Genomic DNA, 24,858 nt, shown 5'->3' on the forward strand with positions numbered 1-24,858 from the left:
TACAACCATTGCATCATTCTGAAATTATATTACCATAGAAGGATTTAGGCAACGACTAGTAACTAATTATCAATATGCAAATCGAATTTCTGGGGAGGTAAGTTTGGATATAATTCAAATATCAAATTAATGATCTTTGAACTGCATATCAACTAACTATTTCTCCACCCCTATCAGTTCGTAAGATCTTTAACCACTTACCTTGATAGTTTTTCACCATTGCTAGAAATTCATGAAATTTTTCAAACATTTCAAATTTCTTTTGCATAAGGTAAAATCTAGAGTGATCGTTTTAAGAATACAACAAAAACTCATATCCACCCCTGAATGTACATCCATCTGCAAATGAGATGAACTTACTTTCAGTGGATATAGGCATATTGACTCTTTGCAGAGAATGATCTTGTCAAAACCACTATGAACAAGATTCAAATGCCATAGATACTAAAATGTGGTTGTGTCTTTTGATGACTTAGGTTTAGTTACAATAAAAAGTTCTTAGAATAGTCCAAGTGGATCTTGGTCACAGAATACTAAACTCATATTCCATACTTTAACATACAGTTTGAATCCATTAATAGAAAAATGGATATTAAACACTTGTGAAAGTGTAACTGTATTGTATTCTGGAAGTAGAAATAAATAATTTCTGTTTGGAATCTAAAATTTAAAGTCAAAGACTTAAATTCATACCAAATATACATGAGTAATTCTTCTTTCTTGGACTACCACTACTAATCTAACTCTAAGTCTGATTTGCCAAAAGTAAGCATATATAAGTAGGAGATTCTAAGATTGAGGATTTATATCATTTCGGGATAGAATGTCGGGAATATAATCAAATGTGCCATTCAATTTCTTAAGAGAAAAAAGAATGACATTATAAGCAGATGATTTATAAACCATTCATCCAATGATATACTATGTAAGCAAATTCGAAATGAATAAGCTAAGAGGAATAAGTAAAGGATAATTTCGATTTAAAATAACAATCCAACGATGTCCCGGTAGGCGAGAGTCAAAGTTATTCTTATTTGTATAATCTTCTTGTTTCATATTGTAAATACTTGTCTAAGGTGTAATCAATTCATGAACAGCTAGATGTTTCATTTACAATATTTATCTATCGAGATCTAACACTGTTATGTTTGTCTAATGGATGACAATCCATTAGGATTTGTCCCATTAAAAACAACAAGCTAAGTTAGACCAACAATGAAGATTCAAAATTAAACTACAACTAATAATAGAAAACAACATGGTTCAATATAAATTCACACACAATTCAGAAATTATCAAGCATTTAGCAAATAACAAAGACATGTGAAAATACAAAACAGGCACATCTTAAATAATTTCTAAGGTTTCCAACAAACTGATACAGTGTCCCGGTAGGCGAGAGTCAAAGTACCATTTATTGAATAGAGTTGTCAGCTCATCTAAAATGGAAACCATTCTAGCAACCTTTTATTCAATCAAAATAAGAATCCAACATTGTCCCGGTAGGTGAGAGTCAAGGTTATCTTATTTTATGAGCTTCCACCATTGTTTCATATTTCGTAAATTTATCTCTAAGTAGTCACCGTAGGGGAGAGTCTAATAGAGACGAAAACTTACATAATAATTATCATAAAAGATCTTATAGTGTTTAATGCTTTCAACGAATGATCATCCATAAGGGGGACGAAGTCTAGCGTCTCGAGGTTATATTGAAAACATTTAACTATTGTAAGACCAACAATGGAGATCGAATATCCTTATAACTAAAAGCTCATTATTTTAAAGAGTTGTATTTTCTTTGATATTTATTTTAATCTATTTATTTTAATATATATTTATTTAATTTAAAATTTTCAATTTAGAATAAAATTCAAAATATAAATTTTAATATAATATTTATAAAATTATACTTAGATGGAATATTGGAAAAAATAAAAAATAAATTATTTTCCATCCTTAGTATTAATTTTCCAATAAATATTAAGAACATTATTCAATTTGAGTTGATCCAAAATTAATTAAAAATTTTCAACTCAAATATAATTTTCTATAAATATATAATGCATTTAAAAAAAAAAAAAAAGTATATAAGAATACAATTTTTGAAAATACTATAAAATAAAATAAAATTTATCCTAAAAAATTATTCTAATTTATGTTGGTCCAAAATTAATTAATAAAAATTAATTTTCAACAAAAATATAATTTTCCTATTTAATTAAATATTAAGAAAAATTTCAAATATTTAAGTATCATGATGAAAATCAACTTAAATATTAATTTTCTATTTAATTAAATACACTAGAAAAATACTTCAAGCAAAACAGATAATATCTATCTAGACTTTCATTGACTAATTAATTTAGTTTCTAATTATAATATATTTTAGTTCATTTATTTTAATTAATCATTAAATGAAAAAAAAAAATCATTGATTTAAGTTGGTCCAAAATTAAAATAAATAATTTTCAACTTTAATCTATTTTTCAAGAAAAATTTGAAATTTCTTGCATTAAATTAATGCAATTTCGAAATTGTGGGAAAAAGATTAATAAAATAAAATAAAATATATTGTGAAAATTATTCAAATTTAAGCTATTCTGAAAAATAAAACTTCCAACTTAAAATAATTTTCAATTTGATTAAATATCCTGAAAAATAATAATATTTAAGTATCAAGAATGAAATCAACTTAAATATTTAATTTTCAATTTAATTAAATGTATTAAATACAAGAATTAAATAATCAAGTATAAAAGAAACTTAATTATTAATTCTAATTTAATACTAGGAAAAATATTCTATAATTAAGTTGGTCCAAAATTAATTAAAATAAATAATTAATTTTCAACTTAAAATATTTTTCGTATTTCAATATTAGAAAAAATAACTAGTCACTAGAATTAACTATCTAGAATATATTTCAATTAACTAAGTGTTTTTCTAAAATTAACTTTAAAATATTCAATGAAAAATAAATTTCATATATTTTAAAAGTTAATTATGTTGATAATTCAATTTTAATTAGGTTAGACTAATATAATTAACCTAATACAATTATTTAAATAAGGCAAATGGGTCTTCACAATTGGGGTGGTTCATGTGAGGGAGGGTTGGGTTCAGTATGTTGTACCCACTGCTATTGGCCCCCTAACTCTCACACAAGGCCCAAAAGAGAGGAATTTAACCTTTAAATAAACAATTGTTATCAATTGAATAAGCCCAATTCTAATTGGGCCTAAATAAATTTACTTATGTCAAAATTTATTTTAGCATTGTAGTCCATTTACTTAGTAAAAACTTAAATGGGCTTCCTATATGCATCTAAGCCCAATAGCAAACATATAGGCTCACACAGGTCAAATGATTTGGATGGGCCCTATCATGTTACTAGGTTTACACAAATGAAAGAAGTACAAAATTTACCTGTTACAAATTATTTATAGGATCTATTGACAATTGGACTATGATTAAAATCAGATCATTGGATCCGTCAACAAGTTAATCATAGCAATTTAGATCAAATAAATAATAGGTTTGTTAAAAAAATTTTTGAATAAACAATATAAATAAACAGACATTGTCCATGTAACAGATTGTGAAATAAGATATAAACAAACATTCCCAAAATGTACGTATCACCCTGACCAAAAAGTAGGCTGAACTAACAAATCAAAGAACACGAATAACACTCTTGAGATCGAACCTAATCATGTCAGGATTAAGATCATTTGATCTAGGATCAACTAGGTGATATTGAATTGAATAGATATTACCGTAAATTTATCATATCTAATCATTGTTCAATATCGATCTCTTCCAATGTATACTCAATACATCCGATACTGGTAAACTTTGCCAATGCCCTGGAAAGGATATAACACTTATCCAAGGTGTAAGTATACCTATCGCTGATTATCATGCCAGTCTAAATCCAGTGAACTGACAAATCAGGGAATGAAACTTTCGAACATATAATCAAGATTATATTCCACTGTGCTGACAACACTATAATCATTAACAAATACATATATTCTGGACTTAACAGAATTTATAATCATGAATAAATCATGTGAAATATGCAACATAAAATGATTTCTGATCTTTACTAATTAGTAAATCTGATTATATTGAAATGGGTTTTATTTAGGGCACAAAACCCAACACTCTCTTCCTCACTCCCTCTCACACGCCCATACAAGCATTCTCAACACTTGAAATTTACCATCTTGATTCCTATTTTGTATCCTTAAGGAAGCTATATCGGATCCCACCTATAGTGATCTGAATAGTATTTTTCCTCAGTATCAATACAATTAAAAGGGGAGTAGGTCATTACCCGCTAACGAAGGGGGTCGAACCTTTATAAAATTCTGTGTGTTCTTTGCTTTCTATTCTAATTGTGTAACACATGGCAAACATCAAATTTATACGACCTTGATGTCAGTTAATCACTTTTTGAAGTCAACACAAAATTCAAAAAGATGGACGAATTTTAGTAGAAATTGAGAGGGCTTTGTATACACATACTTTGTATCTCGAAAAGATTTCATAATATAAATTTTCATCAACATCAACATGTAATTATTCAAATTTCTTAAAGAAAATTACAAGAGAAATATTGTAATACATCAAGAAAAAAATAATAATAATAACATAAAACTCTAAAAAATTATAAAGCAAAAGAGAAATTACTGTGATATAAAAAGTAAAATAATATAATAATAATAAGATAAATTTTGACAATAAATTAGCATATGCTAAGTTCTAATAAATTATGTAATATTTTTTTATTTATTATATATTCTATTTTTATTATTATATAAAGTTTGACTGCATTTTATTAGAAAAAATAAAAGAGAATTGTTAAAAAGTATGTTTAGTATTTTTTTTGGTGTCATATGATTATTGGTGTAATTAAGTATCGGGTCATCGATAACTAATCTTGAGTCACTAACAATAGAAAATGTTAGACACTAATAATAATTAATAGCAAAGTTGAAAACAAACTTATTTGACCGCATTTTTTAAGTTCATTCATTTTTTTTATTATTATTATTTTTATATTTTAGAACACTTTTTTTTTTTTTGGCTTTTTTATAGAATTCCACAGAAAAATTTTTATTGCAGCAATCTAAATCGAAACCAAAATCCGTATGACAACTCACATAAAAATTCATATAAAAATTATTGGAGAAACTATTGAGAAACTTAAACCTTAAATTTAAAAAAAAAATAAAAAATAAATAATAGATAGAGTTAAAAATCGTCACTATTCATTATTGGGTTTTTATGGGTCTTTGATCAACTATAAAACAAAATTAAATAATCAATCGAAAGCTCAAAATTCCAAGAGCAGAGAATACAAGAAAAACTGCAACTAATCTTGATCTGAAGAATACCGCAGCATGCTCCGAACGCATCAAGCAACCAAGTATCGTTAACGGATTACAGACACCATACCGAAGATTTGTAGGGTTTGATCATGGTCGGCGCCCTTTTTTCTTAGAAACGGAATGGTCGGGCTCTTTTGTTGCTGCAAGAGTAATTTATAAGCCAAAATTAAAAAACAAAAATATTAAAAAAAAAATAAGGATGGCACAACTGCCACAGCTGGTGGCCAATTTTAACTATTTTCTTACCCTTTATGTACTGTGTCGAATCTAAGCCATTGAATTCTAAAAATTGCTCATTTTATAACATCGAAGGGTCAATATTCTTTAGAGGTTTTGAAAACCTCAAACAGGTTTTACATAAAAAGCCTTCATTATTATTGAAATTTTTTAGATGTAAATTTTTGTCACGTCATTCTAGAGACAAATTCGTGATAATTTGTCATGATACAGAGCACTGCTCTTTCCTTTATGTCTCGTTCGCTCGCTCTTCGATGCGCAACTCCAGGAAGCTAAAGGCACGTAATCTCAGTTTGGAGCCTCCATTTTTCAGATTTAGTCCATGGGTTCTCTACTGTCTTCTACTATTTCACTTTGAGTTATGAGATGACAATAACGAAGACGCATTGTCGTTTCACACATATGCCTCTCGCCGTTGCCCCCATTGTTGCCCTCCTACTTTGCTTTTCTCTACCTCTTGTTTATTCTTCTATAGAGGCTTGTTCTTCGAAATCTGAGCCCTTTAGATCTCCATCTCTGTGCCCTCCGTTCACTTCAACTCCTACGTTCCCGTTCTCTTCCTCACCTGGTTGTGGCCACCCTTTTTTCCAAGTCAAATGTTCAACTCCTCACTCTCTCATATCAATCAATCACCTTTCATTTTCAGTCCTCCGCTACGAACCCAATTCCTCTTCTCTTCTTCTCTCCCCTCTTCCCCTCATTAACTCAACTGGGCGATCTTCTGAATCTTCTGCAAATAATTGCTCATCTTTTCTTCAATTTCTCTCGATCCCGAACCGATCCATTAATCTTTCCGGGTCGCCGTTTCGGGTTTCTGACGTTTCTTGTTCTAGGCTTTCCTTCCTTAGGCCTTGCGCCGGTCCTGTTCTCCCAAACTGCAGCCATTGTCCTTGGGAATGCAAGCTCATTAAAAACCCAGCACGGCTTCTGCACGACTGTGGATCGGTTCACCATCGAGTTTCTCAACAAGGTTGCCACAGTGATGTTTTAGGGTATCTTGACAATATTTTGAAATTGGGGATCGAGCTCGAGTGGGACGAAGTTCAAGATGCTTACTTCTCACATTGCAGAGATTGTCGTGCCCAAAATGGAGTGTGCGGATTCAATTCTTCGGACCCAAATAAACAGTTTGTCTGTTTTCGATCTCGAGGTCGGTTTTCGCCGCCATGGATTAGCGAAGACAACCCGAATCGAATAGCTATTTTGAGCTCAGTTTTCGTTTTGTCTTGTGCTGTTCTTTTAACTCTGATTGTTTTAGCGATTTTCCGGTCCAAACGGCTCAAGTCCTCGGAAACTTGGGAAGACCCGACGACCCACTTCCTTCATCGCCATCGCTCAGCTAGTCTTCTTCCGCTGGTTTTCACCTTCGAAGAACTCGAAGCCTCGACCAACCGGTTCGACCAAAAACGGAAAATCGGCGATGGCGGGTTCGGTTCCGTCTATCTCGGTCAGCTCTGCGACTCTCGCATCGTGGCTGTCAAATACCTTCACAACCAAATCGCTTCTGCAGGCAGAGCCTTCTCCAACAAGTCCTTCTGTAACGAAATACTGATCCCTTCTTCCATTGATCACCCGAATCTGGTAAAGCTCCATGGCTACTGCAGCGACCCAAGAGGACTTCTTCTGGTTTATGATTATGTCCCAAACGGAACTCTTTCTGACCACCTCCATGGTCCGAAAAGCTTGTACCAGAAAGGATCTTTGACATGGCAGGTAAGGATCGACATAGCTCTGCAAACTGCTTTGGCTATGGAGTATCTGCACTTCTCAGTTGTACCGCCAGTTGTTCACAGAGACATTACGTCAACAAATATATTTGTAGAGAAAGATATGAGGATCAAGGTTGGTGATTTTGGGCTGTCAAGGCTTCTGGTACTTCCAGAAAACTCTTCCTCGTCAGCTGGGTTTGTCTGGACTGGCCCCCAGGGGACTCCCGGTTACTTGGACCCGGATTATCACCGGTCTTTCCGATTGACAGAGAAGAGTGACGTGTACAGCTTCGGCGTCATCTTGTTGGAGCTGATAACGGGTATGAGAGCGGTCGATCAGCGAAGGGATAAGCGGGAAATGGCCTTGGCGGATTTGGTGGTATCCAAGATCCATACGGGTCAGCTTCACCAGGTGGTTGATCCGGTTTTAGCAATGGAGGGCGACGCCGTTAACGGTGTCGAGGCTGTAGCTGAGCTGGCGTTCCGGTGCGTGGCGGCCGACAAAGACGACCGTCCCGATTCGAAGGAGGTGGTAGAGGAACTTAGGCAGATTAGGAGCCGCGCACGTGGGATCCAACGAGGGACGAACTCGAATGATGCTGGTGATGGTGACGTGGCAAAGGGTTGATTTGATTTTGATTGGTGAGGTGGGTGAGAGGTCAAATGCACGTGTGTAAGCATTGACTGATGACTGGATATTTGTGCCAGTAAAGTGTTTTTGAACTCCATACAATATATATAGAAAGTTTCCAATAGTTGTGAATTCATTCATTTTTCTGTCGATTTTGCATTTACTTTTTATTACATCTTTCAAAATTCAAGTAAAAATTTTTTGGTGGGAATAATATGTAAATTAGTCCCTCCAGAATAAATAAAATATATTTAAGCCCTCACGTTTAGGTATTAGGTATATGTACCTTTTCCCTGTTACTGATATTTGGTTGTTGAACCAACTAAGACTATTTTTCACACCATTTGACTTAGTTGCTCAATTTTTGTTTGAATTTGCTGTCCAAAAACAAAAGCTTTAATCTTTAGTTCTTTGATTCTCTGCTTTGCTCTAATCATTTTACTTTAGCATTAGTCAACCCAAATGAATAATGGGTTTCACTTTTTGGTTTTTACACTGACAATAAAATAGTAATGATTATGATGTGCATGTTTGTATCAAATGGGAATTATCCTTAAGTTTGAACAAGTGAAAAATGAAATTAATGTCCATTCATTTGTTATATGTACACACTGATTATTCAATGATTATCCCGAGAAAGGAAAGCGAACGAGAGATTTCACAATCACAACTATTTGAAATATGCAGTCTCCAAAACTTTGGCCTTCTCACCTACAATTGGGGCTTCTTTGCTACCAACTATGGTGTAAGCTCTTTCCTGAAATAATAATAATGGTAGTAGTAATACATAGGTAAATAAATAAGGGACTATGGTTTCTGCATAAGCTGAAAACTAAACACTTCTTATACAGTAAGACATTTTACCAGAAGCCTCCACAAGAAAGGGACTCCTTCTCTCTTTTTAATTCTTTCTCCAAGTACTTCAATCACTACATTTCCAAGGGTTATTAGAAGAAGGAATAAAAAATCTCGAGATATCTTTGAAGGAGATAGAAAGTGAACAGCCTACCTTTCAAAGCTTGTCCAGTATTCAGCAACATGGAGTACCAGACTTCATTGAACACATCAACTTGCTCATCAGATGCCCCAATAATCTTGCACAAAATTTGTTCCAAGTTTAAGTTTTTGATGGCTAGTACTACAACGGGAAAACGCTGCTAGGATTTGGTACATAACATAACGCATACCTTATAGTCAACAGCGTCGAAATCAGGCTCTAGAAATTCCAGTGCTTGCTTGTAATTGCCTCTACCGTACTCATACATGGCCTCTGCTAACTGATACATAAACATAAACCCACAGTTAAGAGAGTAATTCTGGCTTAAGTGATATAGTTCATAAATGCAAAAGATTGTAAAGTATGACCAAAGGCCTGTTAGACCTTTTTCTGTGTCAACTTTTACCCAAACTAATACTGATTTTTGATGTCCTCTAGAACGTAAGTCTATTGATAAAGTATCAACAAAAATGGTTTTTAATTTCGCCTCCATGAAGATTTTAATGTAGTAACCCTTGCATAAAGAAGGCCTTAGAAGCAACGAAACGCTACACAAACAACTAAGTGTTCAGGTAACATCAAAAGTAAGAAATTTGAGTTTCTATACTTAAAGGTGAAAACATTCCACATTATGTATTATCTTTAAAATATGTTATTCTTTCTTTTTCAAAATTACTCCTCTCACAACTCACCCTTTTATCTTTCCTCTTCTCCATCCCACATAAATGAACACCACAAAATACATCAAAAGATATACCATTCTCATTTACATATATTTATTATATATAAATATATATATATTTTATGTAGTGACTCCTAATTCTGATTCATTTCATTGATAATCTTTTAGCCAATGATATTTCATGTTTACTAAGCTAGACAATACTAACAGTTTACTTAATAAGCCACTATACAACTTTCATGTAACACTATTTCATCTTTCTTTCTCTCCCTCCATTTTTCTTCTCTTTCTTTACATGTTCATGTGTGTTATACAAAAATGACCATAAAAAGATTTTGATAATTTAAAACTTAAACTGGTGTTAAATATTAATTAAACCACAAACACATGTTAAATATGCATTTCGAACTGATTTGTACATGATTTTGTTAGGTTTCAACCTATCGATTCAAGCAAATAAAAGAAGAAGATGAAGAAAAAAAGATACTGCTAAGTCACACCCAAACACAACTCACATACCAAACTTACACAGCCAATTAATTAATTCCCTGTGGCAGCCCCTTCCTTAAGTTTCCTACCCCTTTTTCTAGCATAAACATAAGTGACAAGTGACTTTATCATTACCGCCCACTTGAAGTTTCATCTCCTCAAGGTGGAAATGAGGAAATTGAGCTAGAATGACTGAAAAATCTTCCCAAGTAGCTTCAAAGTCTGGGAGGTTCTTCCATCTAATCAAAGCTTGAGGACTTGGCTTGTGAGTGCCAGGGCGAATGGCAAGCAAGGTTTCTGGCTCGAGCAGCCATTCAAGATCAAAAGTGAAACCCCAGGGAAGAGGAGAGGCTCGTTGCTGAGGACCCAAAGCAGCTCAAAGTAATGACACACGGAACACCGAATGAACCATGGAATCTGGGGTAACTGAAGCCGATAGGCTGCTAGACCGATGCAAGCTAAAACTGGAAATGGGCCAAAGAAATAGGGGGACAGCTTCTCGTTAGGCCGTTTGGCCACGGTTCGTTGGTGGTAAGGACGGAGCTTTACACAAACTTGGTCACCAATCTCAAAACTGACATCGCGATGTTTACAGTGAGCTCGAGTCTTCATTCTCTTCTGTGCGCAAAGAAGATTTCATTTTAGCAAGGCCAATATGTCTTCTCGGTCTAAGAGGACTTGTTCCACAGTAGAAACTCGGGTACGAAAAGCCTCGAAGTGAAGTAATGGTGGAGGATCACCGTGGTATAAAGCCCAAAAGGGAGTCATACCAATGGTGGTGTGGTAAGACATGTTATACCAACACTCAGCTCATGAAAACCATTTGACCCACTAGTTGGGTTTGAAGCTAACAAAGCACCGAAGATAGGTTTCCAAGCACCGATCGACCACCTCCATTTGCCCATCGGTTTGAGGGTGATAAGTTGTGCTATGCTTCAAGGTAGTACCTTGCAAACGGAAAAATTCCTTCCAAAACAAACTCAAAAAAATCTTGTCCCGGTCCGACACAATGGAGCAAGGGAACCCGTGAAGCTTCACCACTTCTTTCACAAATGCTACTGCCACAGTAATAGCCAAGAAAGGATGGCAGAGAGGAATAAAGTGACCATATTAGGTGAGACAGTCCACAACCACAAAAATTGAATCAAACCCATTGAAGAGAGGCAAGCATTCTATGAAATCCATAGAAATGTCATTCCCATACTTGCTCCAAAATGGGGAGAGGTTGTAGCAGCCCTGCCAGAAATTGAGCCAAGTATTTGGTTTGCTGAGAGACTGAACCTTCGGCAACAAATTTCTGGACATTCTTGTGCATTCCGAGCCAACAAAACTCAGTTGCTAACCTTTGGAAAGTTTTAAAGACATTTGAATGGCCCCCCACTTTGCTGCTGTGATATTCATTTAATAACATGGAAATGGAGGGTAAACAGGCTGGTAGCACCAAACAACCTCAGAATCTGAGGCAGCCATGAGTCAGAGAGAAATCTCCACCATCTTGACCTCTAGAGGGCTCCGTGATAATCTTAGCCAAGGCAGGGTCAGCGGCAACTTGAGCTTGTAAATCGGGAAGGGACAGCACATTAGGAACAGAAATAGCAACCATGGAGACTTAAGCTGAAACCTACGAGAGAGCGTCGGCAAATCTATTTTCGGACCCTGGTTTGTACTAAATATCGAAATCATAACCCAAAAGCTTAGTGAGCCACTCCGGGTGTTCCATAGAGACCATCTATTTGCTCCACCAAATACTTCCAACTACGTTGATCGGTTCGAACTAAAAACTTTCTGCCAAGTAGATATGGGCGCCATTTTTCGATTGCAAGGACAATGGCCATCAACTCCCTCTCATACACTGATTTCGATCGAGCCCGAGGAGACAAGGTGCGGCTAAAATAGGCAAGGGGTCTTTCATGTCGCATAAGAACCGCACCCAATCCCATGCCAAAAGCATCCGCTTCTAGGACAAAGAGAGCTAAGAAGTCTGGCAAGGCTAAGACAGGAACTGTGCACATTGCTTGCTTCAACTAGTCAAAGCCACTTTGAGCTTCTAGGGACCATACGAAGGCATCTTTTTTGAGCTAGTCAGTCAGAGGACAAGCTATGCTTCCATACCCTTGAAAAAACTTTCGATAGTAGTCGACCCAAAAAATCCCCTCAATTCTTGGATGGTGGATGGAACTGGCCACTGAAGCATTGCTTATATTTTACGTGGGTCAACTGGCACCCCATTAGTCGAGATCACATGGCCCAAATATTCAACTTGGGGCTGAGCGAAAATACACTTCTTCCGGTTAGCATACAATTGATGTTGTTGGAGTCATTCGAGTACCATTCTGAGGTGAGTAATATGGGTTGTTAAGATCGGGCTCTACACAAGAATATCGTCAAAAAAGGCTAATACACAAGAACCACGAAAATCACGAAATACCTCATTCATGAGAGCTAGGAAAGTGGTTGGGGCGTTGAGGCCAAACGGCATAATCAAAAATTCATAATGCCCATGTGTTTGGAAAATCATATTTTCGATATCATTTAGAGCCATTCAAATCTAGTGATAACTCGACTTCAAATCTAGCTTTGAGAAAATAGTGGCACCATGTAGCTCATTGAGCAACTCATCAATGACTAGAATGAGAAATTTATCGGCTACAGTGGCTCAATTGAGAGCCCGATAATCAACACAAAATCTCCAACTTCCATTTTTATTTTTTACCAATAAAATGGGGTTGGGGAAAAAGCATGCACTCAGTTGTGCTATCCCCACTCGAAGCATTCCGCAGACCATCTTTTCAATCTCAGCTTTCTAAATTTGAGCATATCAATAAGGGCGGACTGAGATGGGTTCGGTACTTGGTTTCAATGAGATGGTGTGGCCACGGGACCGCTGCGGAGGAAGTCAAAGCGGCAACTCAAACACATCTTGGTATCGGTCTAAAAGTTGATTGATAGGGGCGAGAATTGGTGGTTGTTCACAGCCCTCTTTGAAGGTCAACGAGCCAAACTAAACCCAATAAGCCTTAGCCCCCTTCTCCATCATTAGCATCATAGCCTTCAAGGATATCAGAGACATACACAAGCTGGGGTCTCCTTATAAAGTTATCCACAAACCCGCCACCTCAAATTCCATAAACATCGTTTTCCAAATGACGTGCATATTGCCCAACATCTCAAGCCATTTAATACCCAATATAACATCTGCTCCGCCCAGTTCAAGTGGAAAGAAATCAGTTATTACCCGAATGGCACCTAATCAAGCACCACGTTAGCACAAATTCCTTCCGTTCGGACCTCTCCACCTGTTCCGAGAAATATGCCATAGAAAGTGGTTGCCGGTATCGGAATGCCCACAGTCGTGATGACCTCCATTGAAACAAAGTTATGGGTGGCTCCACTATCTATCAGCATCGTTATTGGTTGATTCTCAATATGTCCTGCTAATTTCATCGTTTTCGTCGTTGAGATTCTGATGAGAGAGTTTAGTGATAGCGTAGCAAGCGTCACTTTCGTGGCCACTATTTCATAGGACTCAGGTGATGTGAGTGAGTCTTCTTCTAGTGAATTGGACTCTTCTTCGTCAGTAGTGAGTTTTTTGGAGTAATTTCTGCTTACATTCCCTGCTTGGATGAAACTTTTTGTCACACTTGAAGCAAAGGCCTCGAGACCTCTTTTCGTGATACTCAGCCTCTAAGAGTCGTTTGTAAGGGGCCATTGTCATCGTACAACTACTACCAGTCTTGGAAGTTGTAGAGACCATGGATCCTGATGAAGAAGTGAAGGATCGTTGTTGTTGGCCTATTTGGGTGTTTCTCGAAATGAAGAAGTTTGAGTAGAACTCGGTTGGAGATAATGGACCGAAATTGGGTTTAGGGTTGTGTTGTTTCACCATTGGGCCTGTGTGCGTCATGTGATGGCCCTCTTCCACTCGTTGGGTCGTTTCCATCAGTTGGGCCAAACCCTTAGGCTGAAGAATATGCAGGGCAATTTTAATGTCATCCTGGAGCCCCTTAACAAAGTTCCCTTCAAGGATATGGTTGGGTACATCAGGTACCCGCGATGCTAGCATTTCCCAATTAACCTAATACTCCCGAATTGAATCAGCTTGAAACACTGACAAAATCTCTTCTTATAGAGACCCTGCCGACAGTGCTCGACATTGGAGGATCATTTGCCTAAGCATCGCCCAGGAATCGGACGGCGTTGATTCTCCCACTGGAATCACGACAAGGCATCACCGTCAAGTCCAATGATAGTTGTGTCCAACATCATTGATTTCGTCATTTTCGAGAGAAGGAAATACCACTCGACACGATAAATCAACTCGTCTGGACTTTCGCCATTGAACAACAGAATCTCCATTCGAGGTGGCCGAAAGTCGTGGCCATTCTAAAAGGAGTCGAGCTGAATCGGAGGCGCGGTCAAAATCTGGAGTGGCGGTATCGCCATGTTTGTTGGGAACTTGGGAGTTTGCTGAGCTCCAACGCCGCTGGGTTCGCCAATCAAAGACCCGCTTCCCTCGACGGAATGTCGTTGTTGATCTGCATTAGCCGCGGTTGCATCAAGTGTGGGATTCCCCGGTGGTAGAATGAGTTGTGAGATCTGATTCACCACCGATTCCATCTGCTTGGCAACAATTTGCTCAATGTTGCTCTGAATCTCGCCTTGAAGCTTCTCCAACCCCTGGTTCACTTTTTGGACATCATGGCAAAACTCTGAAACTTCCGCTTCTACCCTCTCTTTAATAATTTCAGCCATAGCATCTTTCTTTGGTTCCATGGAGACGATGCTCTGATACCAATTGATTGGTTTCAACCTATCGATTCAAGCAGTAACAGAGAATAAAAGAAGAAAGAAGAAGATGAAGAAAAAAAATGCTAGTATCAGACAATTTCCCAAGTATTTGAGAGCCTAGGCTCTCCTTACAATTCAACAAAACCTTGTCTAAACCCCCCACAAACACTTTCACACAGTATTCATATTCCTTACCCCTAGGGTAATACCGTGAGGCTAAGTCACACCCATACACAACTCACATAAAAACTTACACAACCAACTAATTTTGTGTGGCAGCCCCTTCCTTAAGTTTCCTACACCTTTTTCTAGCATAAACATAAATTTTTGGTGGCTTATCAAAGTTTTTGGGGTTTTTTTGCAGTTTTTTAAAATCTAAAACATTGAAATTCAATAGAATTCAATGTTTAGCTCAACTGATTCTTAAAAATTATGATTTTCATTAACGAAAAGAAAATAATTTGTCTCGATGAAACTCGATAGGAATTCATTGGGACTCCTCTTGCAGCATTTTCCATGTTTCTTTTGCCATTATTGTGCCCATAATTTGTGAAAAAAAAAATTGTCTACCATAGCTTGCTGCAAGTTATACAATGCGCGAGAATTTTTTTGTTGATTATCCTCTAAGGCCTTCTTTTGATTTTCTAAGAGAGACAAAGTGTCTTCTAGAATAGTGACTCCCTCTTCAACAATTTTCCATTCTACAGATTTTGTGATCTAAAATAGGTTCTTATTTTAGTGGACCAAAAATTATAGATTTTTCCATGAAAAATTTGAAGAGGTAAAGAAGTGCGGTTGGATTCGAAACTTATGGTGATTGATAGCAAAGATTACGTCCAATGATGATCGAATTGAGTTCTGATACCTCTAATGATTTATGAATTGGAATAGAGTAAAATAGTTATAAATTGTATTTAGTTTATGGTGTGAGTTAGTATATAGTGTATGGGGTGTAATTGTTATAGTGTAGTTATGTGGATGATGAGTTGATAGTATAGTAGATGATGGGTAGTAGAATAGGTATGGTGTGGTGTGTGTATATATTTATAGATAAAATGATGTTGATGTGTTAGATAATATAGGGGTGTGTTTGATGGGACACAAAGTAGAGGTTTAATTTGAAGTTATAATACGAGAGAGGAGTAGAAGATAATAAGAATTTCTTTTTTATTGATTTATTTTGGCTAGTTTTTTGGTTACAAATTGGTATATATAGGAGTTAAGGCCGGTGGAATATAACCGACTATAACTCTTTGACATATATATAAGTTGTCTCTACATTGTTCTAGCTTATTTACAAATCTCTAGAAATGTTAGTAAGCTCTTAAATGTTTCTAGATTTATCTAGTCTACTTTCTTAAGTAAATTATATAGCTAGAAAAATTTAGAAAGTTCTAGAAATGTGTATCAATTCTAATAGGTTGGAATGAAGGAGACTACAAAATCATATTTGGTGTTGGTGGAACACTAAATTTAGTGTATAAAAGCACAATCAGGAAAGCTACTAGCTTGTGAAGAGATACAATAACCAAATAACGTTTTAATCATACTAACCGACATTCCTCTCTGCATCAATTGTTGTTTCTTGCTATTCATCTTGAAAAATCTACACCAGAGAAAATTTAATCTTACTAAATGCACAGTTGAGTAAAAAGAAGATAAAAGTATTCTTCCAACCTGGATCTTAAGCCTTTGAGTAAATCTTCAGCTTTAGAATGCTCGTTAGAATAAGGCAGTGCCCATAGTATCAACACATCAAAGTGCCACTCCATAAACCAGTTTCGCTGAACATTGAGCCACACATACAAATAGCTTAAGAAAATAAAAACTAATTAATAAAGTAACTATGTGGACAAACATTCAGCAACTCACCTGATCTGTAAGGCAACTTGCTAAAATCTTTAAATGGTCCTTAAAGCCATCAATTTCACCACGAACATACACTCGCAATAAAAAACCCACTGCGTTCAAGTAAACCTACCACAGAAGAGATTAAAAAACACTACCTGTTGTTTCATATCTTTATATATTAAAAGTGCCTCGGTATTTCTTGGTTTAACAGAATATACTTAATAAAGGAATATTCTGTTAAATTTAACGATTACGTTTGATCTCCCGTTAACAAATAAACCCAATAATTAACCTAAAAAATTAAACAATCTTTTAAATATTAATAATCTTTTTTTAAATTAAAAAAATTATCTTACCCACATCTCTCTCTAACAAACCTAAATTAAACAATCTTTTAAATATTAATAATCTCTTTTTAAATTAAAAAAATCATCTTACTCACATCTCTCTAACAAACCTATATATCTTGGGAAAATATTAATAATTTTTTTATTTATTTTTTAAAAAAGAAAAATATAGATAAAATGTCTAGAAAAGATAATATAAATGTGAGACTGTATAGATAAATCATCTTACCCACATCTCTCTCTAACAAACCTAAATTAAACAATCTTTTAAATATTAATAATCTCTTTTTAAATTAAAAAAAATCATCTTACCCACATCTCTCTCTAACAAACCTATATATCTTGGGAAAATATTAATAATTTTTTTATTTATTTTTTAAAAAAGAAAAATATAGATAAAATGTCTAGAAAAGATAATATAAATGTGAGACTGTATAGATAAATATATATATATATATGTGAGACTGTATATGTAAGATAATTTAATTCAAAAAAAAAATAATATAAATAATTACAGAAGGGGCAACTCATTGCTATCGGGAAAGAAGAAGATTGATTGTGTTGGCTTAGAGATTTTTGGACTTGGGCTTAAAAAAATAAAAAGAAGATGAAATTGGCTGTAATTAGTATTTACCTTATATGTTTGCGTTTATTTTTAGTTTTATTTTTAATTTTACTACCAAGAGGAGAAGGTTGAAAAATATTAGAATATGAAAATATTATTAGTGCTTATTAGTAATTTGCAAAGAATGTGAAAGTCTATAAATATATAGTTATGTAGCTATTATTAGATATGAAATTAAATAATAGAACTTTTTTCAATTAGAAGATTAATGTACATTTTACTATTAATAACATACATTATTATAACACAACTATGTTTTACTTACTAAATATACTGACACATATTTTTTTGGGCAACTCATTGCTATCGGGAAAGAAGAAGATTGATTGTGTTGGCTTAGAGATTTTTGGGCTTGGGCTTAAAAAAATAAAAAAAAAAGATGAAATAGGCTGTAATTAGTATTTACCTTATATGTTTGCGTTTATTTTTAGTTTTATTTTTAATTTTACCACCAAGAGGAGAAGGTTGAAAAATATTAGAATATGAAAATATATAGTTATGTAGCTATTATTAGATATGAAATTAAATAATAGAACTTTTTTCAATTAGAAGATTAATGTACATTTTACTATTAATAACATATATTATTATAACACAACTATGTTTTACTTACTAAATATACTGACACATTTTTTTTTTATAAAAGAAATCGTTCAAATAATTATATTATTTTAATTATTAATTAAAATAAAATAAAAAACTAAAATATTAAATAAAACTAACACTACGTGGCTTGGCACGTAACAATCACCTAGTATATATATATACTAGGTGATCGTTACGTGCCAAGCCACGTACTGTTATAGTTTTATTTAATATTTTAATTTTTTATTTTAATTAATAATTAAAATAGTATAATTATTTGAACGATTTGTTTTAAAAAAATAAAATATGTATCAGTATATTTAGTAAGTAAAACATAATTGTGTTATAATAATGTATGTTATTAATAGTAAAATGTACATTAATTTTCTAATTGAAAAAAATTCTATTATCTCATTTCATATCTAATAATAGCTACACAACTATATATTTATAGACTTTCACATTCTTTGCAAATTACTAATAAGCACCAATAATATTTTCATATTCTAATATTTTTCAACCTTCTCCTTTTGGTGGTAAAATTAAAAATAAAACTAAAAATAATCACAAACATATAAGGTAAATATCTATATTTTTCTTTTTTTTTTAAAAAAAAAAAATTATTAATATTCTCCCAAGATAAGTTAGTTAGAGAGATATGTGGCTAAGATGATTTTTTTAATTTAAAAAGAGATTATTAATATTTAAAAGATTGTTTAATTTTTTGGTTTAATTATTGGGTTTATTTGTTAACGGGAGATAAAAGCTAATCGTTAAATTTAACAGAATATTCTTTTATTTTTAAGTATATTCTGTTAAACCAAGAAATGCCGTTAGATAGGCACTTTTAATATATAAAGATAAAGATATATATATATATACACATATATAAATACTAGTGTGAAGCCTCCGGCACGTAAAATCCCATCAAAACATATAGGTTAATCGTATCTTATTTTCATCAATTACGTTTAAAAAAAGACAGTGTGATACAGGTTCTTCTTGAAGATAAAGTGTATCATTTGTCATGTTAGTTTAAATATAAATTAAAGCATAGGAATAATTTTGTGAATTTATCACTTATTCAAGTTTTATTCCAATAGAAAATAAATATCGCAATCAATTTTCATTACCATTACATTACTATTAGTATTCCTCAAAACTAAATAATGGTATAATTTTCTACACTATTATTTATTAATAAGAAAAACAAAAAACAAGAGAAAAAAGATAAGCAAAAATGTGTACATAAAAGGAGAGAATGTTTTTAAAAATAATAAGAACAAAGCAAAAAGAAAAAAAAAACTAAAATGGTCAAACAAAGTTGAAAAAAAAAATACATGACAAAAAAAAATAGGTAAAAAAATGCATAAACGATTAAAAAAAAAGAAAGAAAGAAAAAAAAGTATATGTAATTGCGATTAAAAGAAAGATTGATATTTTTAAAAAAAAAAAAATTGAGAGTAAAATCGAGTGAAATTTATTATATATATATATATACTAGTATATTGTTACGTGCGATGCACGTATGCTGTGTTTTATATTAAGTATTATATTATGAGTTCGGAAGGAAATAAATGAATAAAAAATAAATAATATTTAATTTAGAGAAATTTGAATAATAAATTTAAATTAAACTTTTATGTCCAATAAAAACATATTGGAAACAATAATAATAAGGTTATAATATATGTTGCATTTGTTCCAGTTCTTAAAATAATAGCAGCAAGAACATATTTGACCTGGAAAAATAAATATTACAAAATTAAGAATAAGCAAAGCGTGTGTAAATTAGACAAAGAAGGAACCCTCAATTCTCAAAGTCTCAATTATAAAGTAACAAAGAAGTATTAACATTTCATCTGCTCATTATAAAGCCACCTTCACTCAAAATAGCACAACAAAAGTAACAAAGAAGTATTAAAGGTGTAAATTTTACCAAAAGCAATGAGAATTAACAACTGATGATTGCATTATGTTTCAGTAGGTGAAATTGAGAGAGAGAGGCTTTTGTTGTGTTTGCCTGAATGGGTGATGAATGGGTTAATAGTAAAGATTGTTTAATTTTTTGGGTTTAATTATTGAGTTTATTTTTTGAAATTTGAATGAAGCAGTGTAAAAAAATTTCAAAATATTGTAGTTTGTTAGAGAGATATGTAAGTTAATCGTAAATATTATTTAATTTTTTGGGTTTAATTATTGGGTTTATTTTTTGAAATTTGAATTTAGCCGTGTAAAAAAAATTCAAAAATGGTAGGATTTGTTAGAGAGATATGTGGGTAAGATATTTTTTTTAATTTAAAAAAAGATTGTTTAATTTTTTGGGTTTAATTATTGGGTTTATTTATTTGTTAACGTTTAACGTTAACAGTCTGTTAAGTTAATCGTGTAAGGGTAAATAAACCAAGAATCGTTAAACCAAGAATTGCCGTTAGATAGGCACTTTTAATATATAAAGATATAATTGAGATTTTTTTTCTGAAAAAAAAGAGAAATTTGCCAAATATAGTATAATTTTTTATATCTCTCGATGTATAATTAAAAAAATAATAAAATCTAACTAAAACTAATATAGATATGTACAAATTAATAACAAAAATGTTAAAACACACATTAATGTGCCAAACACTACAAAAAATATCATACCGCTATTGCTGCATTTAATATCATCTCACAATTTTTTTTTTAATAGATCTCACAAAAATTTTAATTTAATAAATGATTTGAAAAAATGCTAACTAATTATTGGGTACACATCGGTATTGAACATCTTAAGGTATCACATAGCAATAATAGTACGAATAATCATTTACAATAAAAAATAGTACAAAGATCATTCATAACAAAAAAAATAATAATAAATAAATAAATAAATTTGCACCAAGTTTTGCAGTTGTGCATCAGAACATAATTCTAAAAATTGATGCACATACATCACAAAGTCTTTTTTTAAAAAATATAGTACAATTTTTATATATCTCATTAAAGATGTTCTTGCAAACTTATAGATAATAAAAAAAACAATTATTAAAAGTTAATAAAAATATGTACATATATATTAATAATGAAATGTTAAAAGACACATTAAGGTTCCAAACACCACAAAAAGTAGCACACTTTTATTGGTACATTTCAATATCAACTCCCACAAATTTTAATTTAATAAAAATTTAGAAAATTGCTAAGTAATTATTGAGTAGCACATCAATATAAATATCATTCATAAAAAATAAAAAACAAAAAACAATAAGAAAAACATAATCGAGATTAATAAAGATATGTACATATTAACAGCAGAAAATGTTAAGAGGCACATTAAGGTATCAAGCACCACAAAAGGTAGCATACCACGTTATTAATGCATTTCAGTATCAGTTCCTAGAAATTTTAATATAATAAATGATATAGAAAACTGCTTAATTGGTGTATTACATCGATATAGTATTGAGCATCTTAAGGTGTCACATAGCAATAATAATAAAAAAATAATAAAAGATCATTCATCAAAAATAAATTAAAAACACAAAAGACCCAAAAAAAAAATGTTAACCAATGTTTGGTACCTTATTGGTATGGATAAAAAATCATTTAATAAACTAAATAATATATAAAAATATATATTAAAAAACATAAAAGATATATATAAAAAAAAAAAAAAAAAAAAAAAAAAAAGACAAAACTATAAAAACAAGTAGTTTAGTTTTGTATCTTACGAATATGTATTCTTCTATTGTATTGATAAAATGGAAATGCAACTTGGTTATGTCGAAGGTACTTGAGAATTAGAATAACATACCTCTACAGGTGACGCATCAGCTCTTTCTAACTCCTTCCAAATATGTTGATCATAGACCTTCACAATTTTTTGGATAGGCGAATGACCTTCCATGTAACAAAGTGCAACATGCCACCAGTTGTGTGTGATCCTAAGATCGTAAAATTAGTCTAAACTTATTTCACACACACACATACACCCCAAAAAAAAAACCTCATTTTGTATACATACATAAATGATGACAAAGAACCCCACGAAGATGAGCAATCTTCCATGAATTGTACAGCTTCTTTAAAACGGCATTCATACTGAAGAACATGGCAGAACTGCAAAAGATCGAAATATTAGAGAACCAGCCAAGGCTTAAAACATGTATTTTTAATCAGGTCCATGCCCTGAAATTGGTACCAAGTGCTATATGAAAAGATGTGATAAGCCTCTTTAGCATTTATCTCATTTGATGTAACAATTTCAGAATAGTAAAACACTACATTGAGTATAATTATTTAAAGATTTAGAATAATTAGGTGGAACGAATGGAAAACAAAAATAATTATTATAACTCACATTATGTTGGGCCCAGCAATCATCCTTGTTAATCTCTAATGCCTTTCTTGCAGCTTTTTCAGCCTCTTCCATTTGGCCTAGCTCCAACAAAGGAAAAGCAAGCATACCGTATATGTAATTTTCTAGTTGATTATGAGGAAGCACCTGTTTGTGAGAATTGTAAATAGACCAATCAAAATCTATTAGACAACTTAAAATGTTAGTTTGGTTAGTCTGTTATTCTGTTAGGTATACTGTTAGAGATTAGTTATATTGGTTGTAATTGTGAGCTAAGACTACTCTTTTGTACTGCCTATATAAGGCCTCACTTGTAACAAACTTTAATTCATTCAATACAATTTCCTAAAACAGAGTTTTTTGCTCTGCATTTTTCTTTCTCTGGTTTCTTGTTTCCTCACAAAATCACATACTTTTCTTTGACACTAGGAAGAGGGATTCAAACATGGGATGTATAATATAATTAGCCTATGCCTATGACTGCATCTAGATAAAAATCACGCAAGAATGCAATAACAGTAATTAATAAATCCAAGCATACTAAATTCTTTTAAAGGCTAATATTTGTATAGCCAAGATAAAAAGAAGAAAAGTGAACCTGCTGAACTAGAGTTAAGGACGTATCGGCTCGTCCCATGTAGAAGCAGATCACTTGGGCTCTTTTCAAAGAGGACAAATCTTTTGGAAAATCTTTCAAGAGCTGCAATACAAACACATTTTATGAATTGAACAAAGACAGGTAGAGAAGATTACATGAACAACTTCATAATCTTCAAACTATTGAAAATATGAAATTTATAAAGCACTTTCTTGAGCGGTATTACACTTCATCTATATATAATTTCGATCAGAGTAGATATAAGATTGGATTACATAGTTAAAAGATGATTTGCAACTGCAGATGCTTCAGTATGATTTACAGATTAAAAGAAAAAGTAAAACACACAAGCCAGATGAATAGGCACATTGGATAGACAAAGTAGTTAAACCTCCATACCTTGAAATGCATCTCAAGAGCAAACTCATCGTCTCTGTTATCAGAAATCAAACTATGGACAGCATCGAAAACTGCTTTCTCGTAGGATGTAGCTAGTTCCTATGCATAAACAAATTAGCCCACTGCCCCAAATAACGCCACGAAGTAAAATCCACAACCCCACTTCCCCCCCCCCCCCTAAAGAAAAAGGGGAAAAAAAAAAGAGAGATAAAAAACAATGAACGTACGAGTCGAGATACCGCCGCATGAAGATAGAAGTGAGCTTGAGAAGGGTCCGAGGAGGAAAGGTAATGAGCAGCCAAAATGTTGGCCAAAACGCAGTCTTGGTCATGTAAGGTCGCTTTCAAAATCACAGACCTCTCTCTCCCATAAATTAACACCTTTGATTTTTCCGGTCAAAAAAAAAAAGAACCATTCAGCATACTTATGGATATTGAAAGGGAAAGCTAGAAATAGCGAAACGACACTAAAAAAGAAATGGATAAACCTGATGGTAGTAATGGTTGATGGCCGAGATGCAAGCATCTGAAGGGGTCCTCACTTCGTACCCCCATCGATCTCTTTTGACACCTCCCTCCATCTCTCTCTTTCTCTCAAATTTTGTACACGAATGAAACTAGTGTTGCTTCTGATGAAGCTCTTGATTCTAATGTACAAAAACGAATTATAATATTATTATTATTTGTTTTTACGGTTAAAAGAAATGGTGTGTGACGGAATGTCCAAGTTTAATCTTTTTGTCAAAGAAAACATAAATGATGGTAATAATAAATAAAGACAACAATGTATGGTGTCTTGTTGACCATTTTGGTTTTTAGTTGAAATCGAAACAATTAGTGTACAGTCGGTCTCTTTGGTTAATGCGTTGGAATGAGATGAGATGGGACAGAGGTAGAGACATGTGGTTCTTCTGGATAAGATGATGCTTTATTAATGTGTTACTTTAACCAGTGACTGTGTTCAACTCCAATTAATGAAAATTCTTAGAGCACTCAAGGGAGTCTCTCCACTCCATTTTTGAAATAGCTCATTAAAATTCAATTTTATCTCGTATATTTAAATTCAATTTTGATTTTATTTAAAATGTTTTTAATGACGATGATGCTAAGTTGATTCTATCCATTTTCAACTCTAGTATTGATTTACAAGATGAGATTATGTAGCACTTTTCGAATAATGGCGAAT

The 24,858-nt window shown here is 33.0% G+C and overlaps 2 protein-coding genes across 2 annotated transcripts; one reads left to right on the forward strand and one right to left on the reverse strand.

Moving 5' to 3' along the window:
- The first annotated feature begins 5,625 nt into the window (after positions 1-5,625).
- On the forward strand, positions 5,626-8,097 carry LOC115715138 (LEAF RUST 10 DISEASE-RESISTANCE LOCUS RECEPTOR-LIKE PROTEIN KINASE-like 1.5). The gene has a single exon (XM_030643950.2). The coding sequence runs from the start codon at positions 6,000-6,002 to the stop codon at positions 7,968-7,970; it is 1,971 nt and encodes a 656-aa protein (XP_030499810.2). The 5' UTR covers positions 5,626-5,999; the 3' UTR covers positions 7,971-8,097.
- A 378-nt stretch (positions 8,098-8,475) lies between these two features.
- Positions 8,476-24,624, reverse strand: LOC115715139 (uncharacterized). The gene is made up of 14 exons (XM_030643951.2): positions 24,161-24,624; positions 23,901-24,053; positions 23,674-23,772; positions 23,275-23,376; positions 22,680-22,823; positions 22,344-22,438; positions 22,134-22,263; positions 16,802-16,906; positions 16,607-16,713; positions 16,484-16,535; positions 9,161-9,250; positions 8,983-9,067; positions 8,838-8,902; positions 8,476-8,730 (listed from the first exon to the last, which is right to left on the reverse strand). Exons 1-14 carry the CDS (start codon positions 24,251-24,253, stop codon positions 8,644-8,646), a joined length of 1,407 nt encoding a protein of 468 aa, XP_030499811.2. The 5' UTR covers positions 24,254-24,624; the 3' UTR covers positions 8,476-8,643.
- Positions 24,625-24,858: the final 234 nt, after the last annotated feature.

This window comes from Cannabis sativa, chromosome 4 (genome assembly GCF_029168945.1).
Source record: "Cannabis sativa cultivar Pink pepper isolate KNU-18-1 chromosome 4, ASM2916894v1, whole genome shotgun sequence".
Taxonomy (NCBI): domain Eukaryota; kingdom Viridiplantae; phylum Streptophyta; class Magnoliopsida; order Rosales; family Cannabaceae; genus Cannabis; species Cannabis sativa.

What these genes read in the sequence shown, in the direction of transcription:
- LOC115715139 (XM_030643951.2), bottom strand. Translation starts at nt 24,253, where the DNA reads ATGGAGGGAGGTGTCAAAAGAGATCGATGGGGGTACGAAGTGAGGACC. An exon ending in CCTTAACTCTAGTTCAGCAG is followed by an intron (nt 22,824 to 23,274) that starts GTTCACTTTTCT and finishes TCTCACAAACAG; the next exon opens with GTGCTTCCTCATAATCAACT. An exon ending in CTCAAAGGCTTAAGATCCAG is followed by an intron (nt 16,536 to 16,606) that starts GTTGGAAGAATA and finishes TCTCTGGTGTAG; the next exon opens with ATTTTTCAAGATGAATAGCA.
- LOC115715138 (XM_030643950.2), top strand. Translation starts at nt 6,000, where the DNA reads ATGACAATAACGAAGACGCATTGTCGTTTCACACATATGCCTCTCGCC.